The sequence below is a fragment of the Neopelma chrysocephalum genome, unplaced genomic scaffold (assembly GCF_003984885.1).
Source record: "Neopelma chrysocephalum unplaced genomic scaffold, ASM398488v2 Primary Assembly neopelma1_102, whole genome shotgun sequence".
Classification (NCBI taxonomy): Eukaryota; Metazoa; Chordata; class Aves; order Passeriformes; family Pipridae; genus Neopelma; species Neopelma chrysocephalum.
In genome coordinates, this window is record NW_020897765.1 from 3,784,268 (window position 1) to 3,803,663 (window position 19,396).

Here is a 19,396-nt window from a genome sequence, read left to right on the forward strand (position 1 = left end):
TCAAATAAACACAGGACACATTGTGAGAAAGTTATTTTGTGTCATGATGTAGCCATATTTCAAGCTTGACTTAAGATAAGGAAAAGAAAATCTCCAGTTGCTGCATAAAGAATATATGTTTTTTCTGTAACTTGCTCTCCCTATTTCCACAACTCACCAAAGAAGAAAGAAAGAACACAATATACAAGTGTAAACTAGGTAGGGGAGAAGTCCTCAAATCAGAATTTGACAGCATGTAAATACCTGAAATCACACAGCAGAGTGCTGCTCAGTACATCCTAGTAGTTTCTCAGCATTTCAGAATTAGGGCAGATTTTGCATATTTGTTTCAGACTTGATTCTGCAATACTAAACTAAATGAATCATCTCAACTTATGCAGAATTTCCTTGAAATCAAGAGGACTAATTACACAAAAATCACTCATGATGGGAGGAGTTGCAGTGAGGCCACATGCACTTAAGCCAATTGAAAAAGCTCTATCCAGAATGCACATTGCATATGTATGAATAAGCTAACTGCTGACAGGAAGGCACTACTGGTGTTTATTAAATGTGATGTCTCAGAAGCAACATTTGGCTCAAGGAATTCCTTCATTTGAGGAGCTTGGAAGGGATATCAGTGAAAAACAATTAAACATAGTTCTTATAATCCTTCATAAGCATTTGCTATGAGCAACCATCAGGGGTGAGATAATGCAAAAGGCAGTTAGTTCAGTGCTTGACTGTCATAGGTTCCATCACATGTATGAGAAACTGTATTGCAGTTTGAAAAGATTTCTACATCATAAACTTTTACGCTTGTCATTTTTTTTCCTGCCACAGTGGACCAGTAAGATATGACTGCTGAGGATATTTATGTTGACAAAGTAGACAGTGCAGATATTATAAGATTGGTACATGCCATTTAGCAGTCTAGTTTCCCTATGCTTTTTAGATTTATAGAAATACTTTAATTTTTTGTACTAAGAGGCAGAAAAACATTTCTTATCCAAAATATTCAACTATGGTTAGTCCATTTTAATCATTGCATATAAAAGTTTTTTATTCTTTTCTTCAAATCAGACTGGCAGAGATCATTTAGAGCATTCAACTAGAATGGTCTCAATAAAAACTAATCAAAAGCTCCTGTGAGTTTGAGCATGGGATCTGGTAAACTCAGTAACAAATAAAACATAATTCTAAACATTCATGTTCACAAAAAAAATAATTACAAAATCTGAACAATAAGTTAATAAAGTAAAATAGTTATCTACTGTTCAGATATAAAATCCCAGCAACTTAATTTATATATCACTATAGCAGATATGATAAAATTATGAATAATGCTATCCACTGTCATAAGTGGTACTTCAAGATTTCCAACAGAAAACTTATATTTTAATTTTCTGTTCATAAATAGCCAAAAGTAAGAGGCAAAGCCAGCCTAATAGTAATCCAAGGTTCTGTAGGAGAAACATCAACCAGGGTCGCCGCGTCTGAATATGAGTCATTTCAGGAAGCTAAAAAAAGAATAAGACATCAGAATGAGAGCCAGATACATTCATCTGTGGGAAAAAAAGTTATGGGAAAACAAGGCAAACTTCATTTAAAAAAACAAAAACTTTTCAAAATGCTGAGCTTATGACTGTAGTTATTAATGTGTAGCATTTTCTGTACATCGTAACAAAGCTGATCTTTACAGTGAAATATTTAAATTAACCAAATATATGGGCATTAACCAAATACCCATTTTGGTTCTTTTACTAGCACTGACAAGAATTATAAATGAGATTCCGAAATTTGTTAGCTTCTCAATAGTTTGTAGCAATTTCATATAGCTGTCTGCAAGGAAATGCTTATTTAGTAAAATTAGTGATTCCCTTTTGTGGGAATAAATTAGTTGGAGTATTTTTTGTTTGAGTTCTAAATATAGGGTCAATCATGCTCTTTCTGAAATAACTGCCAACACTCCTATTTACTTGGGTTTTACTAAATGTATAAGAGCAAAAGAGGATTTTTTATATATGCTTGAAAAAATTGTTTAATATTTTTCTCTGTGAGTTTTAAATCAAGTAAAGGAGCAGCACCTGTTTATAATCATACTAAAAACTACTTACAATGACCTTCCACTGTACATGGTCTCTTTTATCAAAGTTTTAAGCTAAATGTATGTCTAAACAGAGCCTGTGAAAATGATGCCTCAGGCTCAAATTCTCTTAATATTTTTGCTTTATGTCTTATAGAGACAAGGGGAAACACTAAGAACTGCTAATACTTTTACATCAACTCAGGAAATAAATATAAAGCAATGGCCTGGTGCTGACCTCTGGTTTTGGTTGCGATTTTTTGTCTACTCCACTTGCAGCCTGCACTTGAACAAAGCTACTGAGTTCCTCTGCTCTTTGGAACCTCTTCACAGTAGCTGTAACAGCAGTAGCCACTGGGAGACAGTGGAGTGGTGCTGACTAAGGAGGCTAACAGGAGTGTTTGCTATGCTTATCATTCCCTCTGTTCAGAGAGGGGGGGTCTCTGGGGCTGCTTCTTCTGCACTCTTCTTTCTCTGGAAGTTATCATGGGCCCAAAAGAAAACTGTAATGGAAAATCAGCCTCCCCTTTAAAGTTTTGTTTGAAAATAACAGGCAAACTCAAACACCCTGGATCTTCGTTACAACTAGGCAGTGATTTAAATTATGGTACAGAAACTCATGTAGTTATACTTGATCTGTATTTAAAGATAACCGGAAACTTTTAATCCAAAGAAAGTGCAAACACTTCAAAGTTCTGGATGTAAATCAAAATCTGAATTGACATTTTGTAAATGCCCGGAGCACGTGGTTTTTGTTGTGTATTTAAGCAAAAACTGTTAATTAGGACCTAAGCCTGAATTCAGAGTTCCAGTCTAGACATTTGGTCTTTCTTATTTATGCTTATAATCAGTCTATTTTGTCCTCTTCCCCAGTGCCTGAGTGAACAAGTTCTCCAAACTGGAAACTTTTTCTCCTCCCACTGCAAAATCTAGTCTTTTCTCTTATTGCTGTCAGTGGCAATTTCTGAGTTATACACAGTAGGTTTCTAAGAAAGTTTTCAAAAAGAATTCTCATCAGATAGCACCCTTCCCATGTCCAGTGCTGGTGGCTGCTCCCTCCATCTAACCTACGTGCGTATTATCAACACGCAGACCATTTCTATAACCATACCTATTGTGACATCCCTGCTTATCTGTAAAAATAAAAGCTGATTGCTGTCACAATATCAGCTTTGGTTCCGCAATTCTCTGTGACCAACAAAGTGTGCGGTACAGCAGAGTGAATCTCGTTTAGGAAGCATAAGCCTATTCAACCAGCAGATGCAAACCACTTCAAAAATTGAGAGAATGCAGCACCACATCAAGGGACTACTCTATTCTCACTCCAGCTCATGTTATCATGACCACACAAAAGATAAGAAGAAATAGGAAGCAGCACGCTGAAAGGAGGCATGAGGGGCCATGTACTGGCTAAAAAGGAGTTCTACCAAGCTGGGGCATATATGGCATGACTGTTGCACTGCAACAGCCCAGTAAATCACTTTAAACACTTCTCCTTTATTTTCAAAAACAAAAATATTTGTAAGGTTAGTCAGAGCAAACATCCGTTTTGCATAATTTTTGGTGAAAAATGATGAAGGATATAAATGATTTTACCTTTTGACTTTTTTCAGTTTCTAAAATTATTAGTCTACCCTGCTTACTAATGGAGCTAGAATGCCATTTGTCAAAATGAAAAACCTTTAATCAACCACAGAAATAGTTTTGTGCTAACTTGACTGCGGTAGCTGTTTCACAGTGCTGTTCTGTCAATAAACCTCCACTCATACCCCTCAATGTTCCTCAACGCAGAAACCAGTGAGGTTGTTTAATTTTACTGAACTGCTGCTGTCACAAGCACATGAATATGTGAAAGCCCATAAAACAAGTACCGAAAATTACAGGCAAGCTTTGTATTCCGTTAGGTGTTCGTACACCATTGGCAGGAACACTGATGATTGCTGTTTGCAGATGAAAATGCAGCAGAGAATAGAAGCTACTTCTGAGCAGAAAGTTGAAAAATACATAAAGTATGGCTCATTTTCTTGACATGTACTATACAAACTACAAAACTTTTCAGATCTATAGATTCCCTTAGTGCTACATGAATAATTTTTAAAAATAAAATAATCCCTGAGATATTTGACGCTTCTGCCAAACACAGATGAGCAAACCAAAGAGAATATACAGAGAAATAGATACAGAGATACAGAGAATATGCAAAGCCTATTAATAAAAGGTATTGAGAGAAATAATATCCTCCCTTCTCTCTCCTTTCTTTCTCCTCTTCACATCAAGACCAAGATCACAGGGACAAGCTGAGAACAAGGGAAAACATGTCCCTGTCTCTGCCTGGAACTGTATTATCTCTTGGGATTTACAGATGGTGCAGTGCTTTTAAGACAGGGAAAAACATGGTATTGTTCTAGAAGCTTGTGGATCCCTGACGAATGCTGATCCTACACCGATTGCAAAATATGTCTATGTCATTCTTAGCCCTATTAGTAAAACCATGCCTACTCAGTAGGTAGGCAGCCTCATTTCCAAATTTCTCAGTCTCAGAACAAGCTGCAGCTTGGTACACAGTGTTCTTGTCTGTTATTTACCACCTCAGTCAAGACTGTTGACACATCCACAATCCTGAGGCAGTTCCCTCTTAAGCTCTTCGGAGCACTTTATGTTCACTTTAGTTACAATAGCAAAAATAGAATAAATACTACCAAGGTCTGAGGTCAATTATTATAAGCAGGATTTTAAATAGGTTATAATACTGGAATGGCATATCAGGTTTAAAGTATTGTGCTTGAACCTGGTAACTAATATCTCAGGCATAAGGTGGGAGGTAGTAGTGAACACAACTGAGAGACAGCCAGGCTTGGGGAAAACACAGTAATAATTTATGAAGTGACTTTTTTTTCTCCCTCTTCATCTAATCACTCAAAATATTCCGTCTCTGTTCAGGAGCTTGTAAGCGAGTTTACATCAACACGTGAGAGTGAAAGACCATGTGACAAAGCTGGGAAGGCAATTAAGTTCTGCATTGCTACAAGTGTAACAGTTAGCTATCTCTTCAATAAATGATGGGGCCCGAGGTATCTGCATGAGCTAGGATACCTCTTTGTACAGTCCTTAGACCTTTCTCCTACTGTATATCTTCACACTTTATTTTTCTATAGTCAGATCATTGCTATTGAACTGGGACTATGAAAAATATTGGGCAAATACAAAAAAGTTGAGGCAATGTGATGGCTTATGAATTACTTAGGAGCTTAGCCAAATCTAAGACAGAAAGGAAGAGTGCAGGATAAGCATCTTTGCATTTTAGTTCAGAAACAGCAAATTCGTGTTGCAACAATGGATGAAAATTATATAAAGAAAAGGGCACAAAAAAGTAACCAACTTCTTCAGGGTTTTAAAAAACCCTGCAGGTTCAAATGTTTAAGTTTCACAAAGTAACTAAAAATATATTGTTTACGTTTCCTCCTTTAAAAGTCCTTTATGCCTTTCTCATGTATTAGCCTCCTAATGGCCTTTATTTCACCTTTTCATTACTAATGACACCTAGCATGAGAATGACATGAAACAAAACCAGATTATTGTACTAAGTACTGTACATGCACAGGGCAGATGACATGCTCTTCCCAACAAGCCTATGAGCTCTTTTTCTCTCCGAGTTCATCCACCTGCATTTGTCTGACACTCATCTATAATGTGTGGCTAAGCTGAAAGGAAAATATACCCATAGACTGAAGTTCTCACCATTTCTGCTAAAGATAAATACAAGAACATTCCAGCTGTAACAGTAAAAATCCAGTTTTGAATGGATGGGTCAGTTGATAGAGAAAGGCCAATATAAAGTCCTAAGAATGCTGTCAGTGCACTTATAAAATTCATCAGAATTGCAATCTTCGTGGGGAGCCCTGTACTTAGCAGCACAGCAAAATCTCCTGCATAGAGAAAAAGACAGAAAATTTATTATTTAGCTGATACATGTATTTGGAAGACTCTTGGTAATAAAACATGAAGGAAAATAATTCAGACATGCACAAAGATAGTGAATGGCGTAGGGTTGCCTTTAGATTTCTTAGAATTAGTTATAAACTCGTCCCATATGAAAAAAATACCCAAAACCTCAAAACAACAAAAAAGTAATATTTACTTGTATTTGTTTAGCTGTTCCTAAAGATAGCATACAGTATACAGGAGCAGTTTTCTGTTAGTTCTCGATGTTCTATGACATTTCCAACTTGGGTACAAGCAAAAGTGAACTCACATGTTTTCCCAGAGTTTCTAAATCTTTCTCCACTGGGAACTTGCCAGTTCCAAATGTGGGTATATTTGCAGGATGATGTTTGAGTGTTTTACAGGTGCTGCAAGTCAGAGTAACCTATGCCAGTCTGATTCCAGTTTGAGATTCCATAACAGGTCCACAGAAGAAGATTTTAAAAATTCTACTCTGTGATTGTAAAATTGCCACTTTGACACTGGGGCACTATTGCCCAGAATTTTCTCTGCTATCCAAACAAGAGTTACCAGTTTTACAGGAATCCCCCATCCCACCTTTTGTTTGGGGAAGTTTTCTACATAGTGCATGAAATCTTCAGTCATTTAAGAATGGAAATAAGAATCTGTAGTTCTCATCTCAAACTTTCCAGTTTATACATGTTCATCAACACAATGTGAGGAACAGCTTCAGCTATGCTGAAAGTTTTACCACAAGAAGTTAATTGAGGACAATATTCAACAGAACAATCTTCCTGTCCTGTCCACTGGTAAAATAGATCATACACTTTCTTTTACTACCTTATTATTCTTGATTAGCAGCAGGAAGGAGGGTAACATGGGGAATATTGAAACTGCTGCATATTGAAAGTCTTGGATAGCCCATTGTGTCAGGCATGTCCATTATGCACACATGGCTCTTGCTCTCAGTTTATAATTTTTTGTCTCTGTACACATAAGAATAACAGGTCACCCTTGGCCTGATGTCCTTTACATTTGGAGAAAGTGAGATGGGATGGCATCCAATAATGAGTGCAGAAGCCTCCCCTGGGTTTTGGGGAGGGGAAAGAAAGTAGGAGTATTGCACATTAATGTTCATGATGTTATAAGCAAGAATTCCCACAAATATCATACATGAAAGAACTCTTTGGGAAACCTGGAAATACAAAGCCAATCAGGAAAAATACATATATATATATATATATTTCTTACCCATTTCATGAGGAATTTCATGGCATAAAATAGCAACAGTCGTTGTCACACCTGTTTCTGTTGAGGATGAGAATGCTGCTCCTATTACCAGGCCATCAGCAAAATTGTGAAGACTGTCACCCACCAGAACCATTATTGCTAACAGGCTGATTTTCTTACCTCAGAAAAGACAAAGAAAGAAACAAACAAATAAAAAGCCCAGAGGTTTTAACACACACAGATATTGTAATTTTTGTTATTTACAAATGATTTGGATTTTTGGTGACTTTGCATTTAAAATTATAAGTCATAATAGTCAGAGGGAAAGTGTGTTTAACTTCTTTTCCCTTGTTACTGCATTTCCTTCAATACATTTGAAACTAAAAGAGTGGGTTGCAGTACAATTCAGAGATGCAAATACCAGGCAGTAACTTCCTTATTCTTACTAGGTTAACTATTAGACAAAAAGTTAGGTTTGAGTCTAGTCTCAGGATACATCTCAAGGGTTTCTATTAATCATTTTTTATTTGTCAAAATTCACACAAGTTTTCCTAGATGTTATTCCTAGATGTTATTTTTCTGGAACTCACAGGATTGCAGAGCTATATTGAAGATGAATATTTGGTCTCAGGCAGCTGATTGTTTTAATCCTGTAGAGCTTGCTAAGACTGAATAATATTTGCAGGGTCTATTTTTTATGAGGCTGTATTTCAGTGAAAGATAGAGATGAAAGACAACAAGCCTCAGAGTATCACTACTAGTACAGGGTTACAGCATGCTTATTTCCAAAGTTTGTTCCAATCAATTAATGGCTATTATGCTCATAATACTCCTATCTGGAGCACCACTCATGGGTGCAGGTGGCTGTTTGTCTTTCCCATTCTGCTCTGTGACCTCATTTTAGCATGGAACAATATACTGGCCGTTCATGATCAGACATCTGACATGAGTGGAAAGGTGATTCTAGGGATGCAAGCACTGAAATCAAGCTAGGGAATTAGGGACAATCTCTCTGTCCAGCCTGTAGCACAGACAGCTGGGTGGCATGCTGAATGGATTCACAGGGAGAGAGTTTATCTCTTCAAGTAGCAACAAGGCTCTATATAGGTTCAATGTCTAAACTTAGCAACACATAGTTGGCTCCCCTATCCTGTGCTTTGTTTTACTCATTTTATCCACAAGCTCACAAGCAGGACTGCCTAATGTTTCTCAGGAAACTCATTCAGCTTCCCGCTACACAGAATGGACAGAACACTTTGAAAAGGGCTGGTTTCATGCCTGAAGAAGCAGGGTCGTGATTTGGGCCCTAAATATGTATTTTCCTGACTTCTGATGACCCCCCATAGTCATAATATGACAGACTAAGGACCTAAAGTGGAGCTGCACAAAACTGCCTGAATATAGTTATTACCAGGTTTCACTTCAGTAATGTTTCTCAGAGACGACTATTTTATAGTGACAGGGGAGATGTTTTTCTTACAGAAACTGGCTAGAAATGAAGTCTTCAGACTATTATAAAAAAAAACACACAGCACATAAAAGCTTAACAACCGTATTCAGAAAATCTTCCCTAGTTGCCTGGGAGCTCTGCGGGTTCAGAAGTATTGGCAGGCTTGTTAGATTTTCCTGCCAGCTTACAGAGCCGGACGTGGATGTCCCCAGCTTGTACAGTTCTTTCTAAACACTATGGGCAGTTTATAATCAATAGTGCAGAGCATGAATTACATAGAAATAATAGATTATTGCACTACATTAAGTTTGTGATTTGTAATAAGCACTAGTAAGGATGAAATTGTGGCCTGCCCTGAGATCTTATTAGTCTGTTTTGTTCAAGTATCTTATTATTGAAGAAGATATACCATGATTACTGGAACTCACTCCAGCATGTTGTGTGTAATGTAACATAGGGATCAGGTTAACATTATGACGCAATTGCAAATGTAAGCTTCGGGAACTTACTTGACAGAAAGTTAAGATGCATGTATAAACAAATCTGAATGTTTATCTTAATTTACTTTCAGCCTATTTTAAAGCAGCTTTGTTACTGGCAATTATCTCACTGCATTATATTCCAACAGAAACTATTAACTATAAATTTATTATCTTAACTATTTCTACAAAACCTCTTCTTCTTCAAAAATCTTATACTTATTTTTAATTTTTTTTCCTGCTTAAATAGAGGATCAGAACTCATAGCAAATTCTGTTCCATAATTTTCATAAAAACCCCAAAACTAATGCGTGCAGGACTTCAATCATAGATTACACTTTTAAAGTTTTGAAAAAGAGTTTAAAGCAAACATCCATAAATAGATCTTTTTCCAATGTTTCAATGACTCACACTGAAAAAATATTTCTAGTAAATGTAAAGTGTCACTGAGTATACCAAATATAAAATGCTACTGTTTGGTCTTTTCAGATATTGACAGAATAATTGTGGATAAATGAGGAGAGGGCCTGTGAGACATCTTTCTCTTCAGAAAGCTTCTTTCTTTCTGAGTCACTCACTGGCTATCTAAGGTGACTGACTCCTTTTTCAGTCCTACTTGACATACATTTACAGTGAAGCCTCCCAGTGGACGAAATGCCAGGCTTCTGCCTTAAAGCTGCAGATTCCATTCAGTTTTGGACAAAAAGCACCTAAAAGTTTAGCTCAGTACGAAGGTACCCAGGCATATTTATGCATTTAGCCATTTAAAAGAACTCTAACAATACAAACTTTTCACAGAATCACAGAGTATGCTGAGTTGGGAGGGACCCACAAGGATCTTTGTGTCCAACTCCTGGCCCTGCCCAGGACCATTACCAAGAGTCACACCATGTGCCTGAGAGTATTGTCCAAATGCTTCTGGAACTCTGTCAGGCTTGATGCTGTGATCACCTCTATGGGGAGCCTGTTCCAGTGCCCAAACACCCTCTGGGCGAAGAACCTTTTTCTGATATCCAACCCAAACCTCCACCGACACAACTTCAGGCCATTCAGGTCTTGTTACTACTCACCAAAGAGAAGAGATCAGTGTCTGCTGAAATTATGTATTCACAAAAAAGCCAAAACCCAAACAAACAAAACTCAAACCCAAACAAAACAAAGCCCAAATCCCAAAATAACCCCTCCTTTCCTACTGAGGTTTCACTTACTGATTTCTAATATGGAGGTAAGACTGAGGAATCAGGATAAAATGATACCAAACAAAGAAGATTATTGAAAAACTATCACAAAATTAGTTACTTAGAACAAATAACATTGAGATCACTAGAAATTAGTGTGTGCTTAGCACATAATGATGATTGAACTGAATGGAAATATCTAGAGATGAACTACGAAGTCACACTCAAACTGGCACTGGATTGTGTACTACTGGAGACTCGAGACTGAAGAAATGAAAATCTAGATTTCTAATGCCTCAGAAACTGAAATTAAGTCCACAAGAACAGAGGAGAGCATTAAAAACCTAGAAGATAATGACATCATTAAATAAATCACACTGACGACCTGAGATCTGAGATCACAAAATTAAGGGGAGTTGATTATAGTAAATAAACTGATTTCAATTAAAATATCATTCCCTCAGGTGAATGACTGCAACTCTACTGAATTTACCAAGGTCACAAGATACAGTCAAAGGGAGAATTTGATTTATACTCTATTTTCCTATTTTTTTTATTAAGCAACAACAAACACAGAAGACAGGAATTATCTGAAATTGTCTGAAGAAAACAGATTATACTAAAACCGACAGCCATCATGAGCCTGTAATTTCACACCTGTAATAAATCATTACTGGTTCAAAGAGGCTATTGCTTTACCGTGTAAGAGAAGAAGGAAGCAGAATTATATTAGTATAGTGAGCCAACAAAACAATCATTCCACCACCTTCAGAAATAAAAGCCTGAGCTAAGTTTATAATTACAAAAATCTGTTTTGTATTAATTTTTGAATGTTTCCCCTTAAGAAAAGGCTTTAGAAAAATAGATTGCAACAGTGAGACAGCAAACACTAAAGCAAGGACAGTATAAGACTAATGAACTTCACAATTACAGGGCTGGCAGTTGAGAAGGTCTTTAAGTAGAGATTAAATTATGTAGCCAGGCGCCATCAGATGTGGCGACATAGCACATAGCAAGCACAGAGCTAAGCCAGCTTCAGACTTTCAATTCCATCTTAGGTCTGAAGGATTTTCCTGTTACTTGTCTAGTCTTTTTATTGATACTAACTTTTTTTGCTGATTGTCTTGCTCTCCGGAGGAACTTCAGCAGATTCAGAATCTTCAGGGCTTCTCTAGTTAAAAGTAAAGATAATGGATCAGTGTTAAGGGGCTCTTCCAATTGCTGCTATAAATACTGGAAAGTATCAACTAAGTTCAAGCTATTTGAATAAAAGATAGTCAATTGTTATTTGCACAGATATCATTAGAATAATTTATTGACCGCTGGCAGTGTGATTGGTACTGCAGAAACACATGAGAAAGAAATCTCCCTTGCCCAGAAAAGGTGAGGGTCTAATTCAGGTAGGAAGATATACATAAGCACTGTTGTTGCCCAAGAAAACCATATTTCTGCTTGAATACCTAAAAATCTGAGCCAAATGCAAGACTAAAAAGGAGATTATGATTCAAATTACACGTTTTGATTTTGTCATGACTAGAACTGTAGTTTCCTGATGGAGAAGGTGTCCATAGGATTTCCAAGGAATAATAGGTAGAATCTCTTTGGCATTCATGTTCCTCATAGTTACTCTGTGAAAACACAAGACTAAGAAAGATGATCATGGGTAGGTTTCACCCCCTTTCAAAATACAGGGGGTTTTCTTCAGTGTGGTGCAGTCTCCAGTGCCCTGACTCTTGGCTTTTATCTGGGGCTTTGTCTCAGCACTAGACATCCCTGGTTGGACATAGCAGCACATGAGTAGACTTCACTACAAGGAGTGAAATTTACCCTTATTTCAAGTGAAGAAAGAGGCAGTATCTTCATCCTTATCCTAGAGAGTTAATTTGATGCATCTGCCGCAACATTTAATTAACAGATATTGCAACTGTGGGGAGAGAAGGGAGAACATGAGCAATCTCTCACTCTCCCTACCTCCCTGGGGCTTTGTTTTCTGAATAGAGAAATTATTAGAAATTCATGTGAGTGAGAGATAAGTCAAAAAACTTGTTTGCTTGAAACCAGAAAAACTGAATTTATCATTGCTATTTTTTTTCCCCAAAAAAGTGTCTTAAACCTATTATGGTAGCCAGCGAAGAGTCAACAACAGCACAAGAGTTCAGTGTTAGGACAGTAGATACCACTCCAAAAACTGTAGCAGGGATGTATGTTGAGTAGAAAATAGAATACATTAATTGGCCGGTATTAGCGTGCTTGTGATGTGGGATATGTGCTGTAGAAGTATGAGGAGAGAAGAAAAAAGAATGTTTTTCAAATTCTGCATTTTAAAGGAAAAATAAATGTCTTTAATTCCTGTGATTGCAGCCAGTCATATGAATTCCAGTAATTGTTCCATTTCTCCTATAATATTTATTCACATGCCACTTCTTTGAACTCTGAGTCAAAACTGGAAGACTAATCACTGACCTGAAGGATTTAGAAGTTTTTCTTAGTCAACCAGTGTTTGTCTTAGTGTTACTCACATGATTCTGAAAAATTGGCTGCTCTTGTACAAACCAGCTAAGCCAGGATAATTCATGTGATCTATATAGAACTTTGGGGGCATCTTGCAGCTGAGTGGAATGACATGATCATTCATTATCATAAACAGGAAGCTATGACGTGGCTCACAAATTAATAAACGTGTTTCACTCATCTGTTTGCTCTGTTTTCACTTGAGAGTTTCCCAATTCTGTTTTAAAGATTAGCAGTGGCTCATGAGGCTTTTGCCTATCACAACTGACTTAGTAAAATGGAGTTTACATTATGGATCTCTGGAGCAACTTATTATTTAAATAACTTATGTACATAGATACTGAATACAAACTGAGGAGACTTGTTGGAAAAAAAAAAGAAAAAACAGGTTAAGAGTTAAGAGTCAATGTAGTTTGCAAGGATTTATCTGTCTGGATACTATCTACAGGCCAATATAAAACCGTGTAACTTTTTATAGGTAAGCACCATTCCCATGTATCCAACTTGCTTATGCTACCCTTAAAATCTGTGGAAAAATGCTCAAGAACAGTCCAAGATTTAATCTGTTCATTAATTATGCACTGAACTCTCACTGCAGAAAATCATAAAGTTTTTCCCCTGGAGAATCTGCCTTTACATATAATCAATTTTTTAAAAGAAGGGAAGAGGAAATTCTTCAAGAATTTTATTAACAAAATGTAGTACAGGAGGTGAATTGTTATATCAATCTGAGACACACTGAAGAAAAGTTATTGTAAAGTATCTGCGCTTGAAATCTCTGTAGAAGCTCATTATAAACTTCAAAATCTATAGATTCCTAATAATCATGTCATGTAATAACACCAAATCAATAGAAACCGAAAAATATTACTGATTTATTACATTAATTTGGTTCATTTTTTTCAGGAATAGAGAAAGAAGAACATAAAATCAGGGAAGTATGTCATATTGGTAACCTACCAACTGTATGGTTGAAGTAGATTTGCCTCTGCCTGAATGTTCATTTAATTCAGATTCCACTGGAAGATCATGGGAATGTCCCCAGTGCCCATTAACTAAAGAAAGGCCCTGCTGAATGAAGACGCTTTGCAATTAGTTCTGAAACCCATGAACACAGGTGCAGTATTTCTCAGCCTTTTGTGAAAATTTAGCATTTTTAAGAATTAATTTTTTCAAAGCAAAATCTATTTAAAAAGATTGTTGGCTGGTATCAATTGTTTCCTAATGCTTATTTTCTTTAAAAACCCTGAAAAGTGAATCATAAATCAGTGACAACCATATTGGTGTGATAAAACTTAGTTTGTTTTAAAAATCAAATTAAAATTTGAAGATGAGATGGATATAAAAACTGACTCTGAGAATTAATCTAGTTTTCAGTAGAAAAAGTTAAAAAAATTGTGGGATAGTGATAAAGCCCTTCTCCCAGATAAGTAACAAAGAGGACTCCTTTTTACAAAAAAAAAAAAAAAACAAACATCACCAGCATCAAAATATTCTCATTCTATTAATCTCACACAATATTCTTATGACTGACTCAAAGATAGTGGGAATAGGGACTCATTGCTGCATATCTAAATCAGGCCATTCTTTGCAAACCCTGCAAAACAGAACAAGCAAAGGTTTAGCCTTCTTAAGTGACATTAAGATTCTGTCTCATACTGAGAAGCCTAATGAGCCATCACATTTTCTGTTACATTATATCCTTGTGCATAATCATATTTTCAGGCTCCATCCACACTGAAATAAAGTAATAGAATTACTATAAACATGTCAGTGAGCAAGGAGATAATGTTAATATAAGAGCTCCGGCCCTACTGACTGCAACATACATATTAGATTTTCAAATCATTGAGATCAAAGACAATTTGGAAATTTTAAGATATCATTCTTGAAAATATCTTGTTCTTACATCTATGTCTTTCTCCTTTTCAAACAGAGCCTACAGTAAACAACCGTCATTGCTATTTCACATGGATACATACTTTTTACCTGCTCCAATGTGAGTCATAAATGCATGCTTATGGAACACATTCAATCAACTGTTCCCTTCTTGAGTTATAAATATATTGAACACGTTCATGTAGCATGCACAATCCACAGAGCAAAGCAAAATAGAAATTGAAGGTCAATCTGGTAGGAGCACTGAGGAAAGCAATTATAAATGCTTCATTTAACTCACACAAATTATAATTATTTTCCACAATCATTTTAACACTTTGTGCACTGTAAAATCTCAAAAGAGATTTTTAAAGGATAAATTGTAGAAAGCTTTACCTGTTCACGTGGTGTTACCAAAAGAAAGAAACACTTTTCTATCAGAAAAAATCCATGAATTCCTCCAATTATTCCCAAAAGTTTCCAAATATATTCTTTTCCCTCATAGAAATGTTCTATGTCTTGTGCTTCATGTTTATGTAAACCAAGAGTCTGAAATAAAAGAGATAGAGTTAAAAAAAATGAAATGGCAATGTTTTAATTTTTGCTAGAGCAAACCACAATGTGTTAATTCAATTTATTCTCAAAATTCTCTTCTCCCAGTTCTTTCAAATTTAAATTTTGTTTTGAGCTAATCCTCTGAATAACAGATAATGAAATTAGTTATTACCAGACTCCGCTATACTTCATCTCTCAGTGGTGGAAGTAAAATTATGTTTTATGAAATTGCCCTTTATGTATGTGTGTGTGTATATATATATATATATATATATAATTTGGAGTAAATTGTCTATAAAGTCTATAAAAAAATTACTTGCATCATATTAATATGTAAGCTTCATATCGAAAACAGACAAGGAGCTACTGGAGATGGTCCAGCATGATAAGGGGTCAGGAGCATCTCTCTTATGAGGCGAGAGTGGGGGAGCTGGGCCTCAGTAATCTAGAGAAGGATCTAGATCTCTTAGGTCTAGATCTAAGAGAGGATCTCCTCAATACATACAAGTATCTCAAAGGCTGGTGCCAAGAGACGGTGCTAGATTCTTTTCAGTGGTGCCCAACAATAGGACAAGGAGTAATGGCCATAAACTAAAACACAAGAAGCTCCACATCAACACAAGTAAGAACTCCTTTACACTGAGGTGGCAGAGCACTGGAACAGGCTGCCTGAGGAGGTCATGGAGTCTCCCTCTCTGGAGACATTCAAAACCCCCTTGGATGCGATCCTGTGTCATCTGCTCTAGGTGACCCTGCCTTGGCAGGAGGTTGGACTAGGTGATCTACAAAGGTCCCTTCCAACTCTAACTTCTGTGATTCTATGAAAACAATGCATGAATTTATTAATGCATAACTAATGCATAAATCCATTTTTACTGGTGGGTGTACTTCAATTTTTTCTCCAGTGGCGGCAGCCCTCCCTTTGCTCTGAAAGTGAGCTCTTTAAAGGCTTGGGATACATCACTTAAAACTGGTGAAGGAGAATACTTTCACACTCCAAAGGTGTTTCTGAAATAAATGCATTTGTCTGACGTTCACTGAGAACTGCCTTCCTTAAACTATTCTCCCAGTTTTGCTTCCAGAGATGATGCATTGAGTACAAAGAATATTTTGACCAGAATCTCAAGTGAAGCTGTGAAGCTCTCTTTCTACAACCACTAGAATTCTACTCATAACATCTGTGTCATATCAGAGGAGACTCAGTCAAAAGTAAATGAATATACAATGGAAAATTTGGTTCTGTTTTGCATGCTATCCTGTTCTTAAAATTAATTTTATGAATTTAGGACAACACCACAGCACCAATTTTATTACACTTATAGGCTGACAACTCTTGGTTCTCCGGAAAAACATGTGGAGGGGACTGTGGATGCCTCATACAACCCTTGAAAAATTTCTCTTGAGATGTGTTACAGAACATGGCTCATGAAAGAAATTAATACACATCTAGAAACGTGCCTTGCACAGGACTTGTGGGGTTTCTGAAAAGTTTGTTTTGAAAACAGGAGCCTTATTTTCTTTGAATTTATCATTCATAGATTTCAGCTTCTTACTACTTGTAACATCTCTCTGAACTACAGAGTGCAAATGTAACTGGAGTGCTGGGTAGATTTCATGGGAAGTTTATTTATAAACAGATGAGCATTATCCAGGTTTAAATAAAACTTTTCTGTGTGTACATGCACACACGCATATGTGTCAACATTGTAAAAGCACTGAAGTGTCTTTTACTTACCTGAGGAATAAGATGTAGCAATGCATCTCCAGAAAGGGTTCCAACAGCCAAACCGACAAACAGCTGTAAAACGAGTGTATAGATTTCTTGACAGGAGTTAAATAAAATGAGAGTTGTACCAAACATAGATCCAATAGTAATAAGTAAAACAGCAACAGTGCTGTAACCATATTCTGTAGGGGAAAACAAATGAAACAAAACAAGGGCACTTTTAATCATCCAGTATTTGTATTTGTGTTTGAGTATTTGTTTTGTCTTTGTAATTAGTTTTGAGGATGTGTTTTGACACCTCTATGCACAAGCACACAGGAGAAGTGATTCATTGTTCCACTGTCTGATTTCAGCTGGGATGGAGTTAATTTTCCTAGAAGCGGGTAGAATGCAGTGTTTTAGATTCAGTATGAAAATAATGTTAATAACACATTCACATTTTGGTTGTTGCTAAGTAGTGCTCACCTCGAGTCAAGGATTTTTCAGTGTCTCATGCTCTACCAGTGAGGGAGGGGCAGAAGAAGCTGAGGGGAGCACAGTCAGGACAGCTGACCTGAACAGGTCGAAGGGCTATTCCATACCACAGAATGTCCTGCCCAGTATATAAACTGGGAGAGTTGGCTGGGAGAGAATGATTGCTGCTCAGGGATGGGCTGGGCATCAATCAGCAGGTGGTGAAAAATTGTGTTGTACATCACTTGTTTCTCTTGGGCTTTATTGCTCTCTATTTTTTTGTAAACAAACCAAGGTGTAAAACCTCAGATGGATATAGGGATCTAATTTAGGTTCTAAGCATAAACATTTTGGTCCAAATTACATTTACAAATCTGCTGTGGACATACATCCCTTCAGTTACCACATCAGGACCACCAACTTATTTTTCTCAGGTTACTGGGATTTTTTTGAAGGTTACTCATAATTCTTCAGTTACACACCACTCACATTTCCAGCCTTTTGCACAACATAAATCCTGATTAATCTGTATGAAATCTTACAATGGAGGTAAAACAGTGAAGAGAAACACACATAAAGGAACTAATGCCAAAATATTCAAAACTGTCACTTAATGTTTCACACTTTAAAAGCACTGCAAGTGCTCAGCACCTCATAAAATCAGACAGTAAATTTCACAGACTGCAAATCCAAATACAGGGTACAGTAGATATTTATGGAAGGTCAGGCCTTGGTGACTTAGTCAAAACAGCACAGCCTGTCAGTAAAATATAACTGAGAATAAAATTAATGAGCCCATGCTCAGGTCACTAGGTCACACATAGGTCAAACATGGAGTCCTTTATCTGTATCAAGACAGCAGAAGTGTTCCTGGGGTCATGAAATCCTTCCTTCATCAAAAAGCAGAGGGAAAGGGCTGCAGAAAAGGCTCTTATTAATTCCATTATGCACTTGAATAGTTCAGTTTTTCTCATCTCTCACATTTATGAGATCACTAAAATATCATTGATTAGGTTGATGGCTTTAGACTTGGAAGGATCCTACTTAACAGTGAATTTTTCATCAACCTTGCATTTGACCTGATTAAATTCCTTTCTTTTCTTTCTTTTTCTCTTGATTCCTGATCTCAAAAAGGGTCATATCTCTGTAGCATAGAAAAGATCAAAGCAGTAAAGACTGCAAAGTGTTCAGGTAACGAGAAGAGAGAATTCATTAGATAGGACTGCTGCCTATTGAAGACCCATAATGATTTTTCCTATTCTGTATGGGTTTTTTTCCTATAACCATTATTGGGATATCCATGACAGTCCTTCCACATTTTTTTAATTTATATGCTGTTCCATAAGGATTGTTGGCCAGCAGGCCGTGGGGAAAGTTTAATAGCTCCTAAAAGACGTATTGAAAACATTGATTTGTAGCCTAAAAAGTGCTGCTCTAGATGCAGGTGATTATGGTTAGATACCCTTTCCTTTTTGTTCATTCCTGACTACCAAAATTAATGTCCCCTGTAATACACCAGCACACCTTGGTTTGTAACCACTTCCCAGATATTGCTGGTTTAAAGTAACAAAAAAAAACCCAAATAACAGCACATTAAGAAGCCCTTAAATCATATCAGATTTAGATTTTTTTTTTTGTAAGGTAGAGTGAGGATTGATTACAGGAGAAGTTGAATCAACGGAAGAGATGGGGCAGAAATCACTGGAAGCAGTGACATGTGAGGGCTACAACTGTGACTGGAAACAATCTGATTATACTCTAACTCAGTTCTTATTCCAACTCTATCACACAAGTTCTGCTGCCCTGTTACTGTTCTTCTGGATGTTTTCCTCCCCACAGTAACATTCTCAAAGCTTCTCTGCTGTAAACTATGTGAAAAACCAGTAACATTCATGCAGAACTTACCTATATCAAGCATTTGCCACATCA

At 36.7% G+C, this 19,396-nt stretch overlaps 1 protein-coding gene across 8 annotated transcripts in view; it reads right to left on the reverse strand.

The window, feature by feature from the left end:
• Positions 1-520: 520 nt before the first annotated feature.
• SLC39A12 (solute carrier family 39 member 12) overlaps positions 521-19,396 on the reverse strand; it is a 33,521-nt gene continuing 14,645 nt past the window's right edge. For 6 of the 8 annotated variants that reach the window (XM_027695664.1, XM_027695663.1, XM_027695669.1 and 3 more), the window contains 7 exons: positions 17,024-17,196; positions 15,130-15,282; positions 13,816-13,926; positions 11,452-11,515; positions 7,259-7,417; positions 5,804-5,991; positions 521-1,499 (listed from right to left, as the gene is read on the reverse strand). In XM_027695664.1, the coding sequence (XP_027551465.1) occupies positions 1,371-1,499; positions 5,804-5,991; positions 7,259-7,417; positions 11,452-11,515; positions 13,816-13,926; positions 15,130-15,282; positions 17,024-17,196 (977 nt within the window). In that variant the 3' untranslated portion in view covers positions 521-1,370. Of the gene's footprint in view, positions 1,500-5,803; positions 5,992-7,258; positions 7,418-11,447; positions 13,786-13,815; positions 13,927-15,129; positions 15,283-17,023; positions 17,197-19,396 lie in introns of those variants that run through there. The other 2 variants (XM_027695665.1, XM_027695670.1) reach the window with 2 other exon arrangements.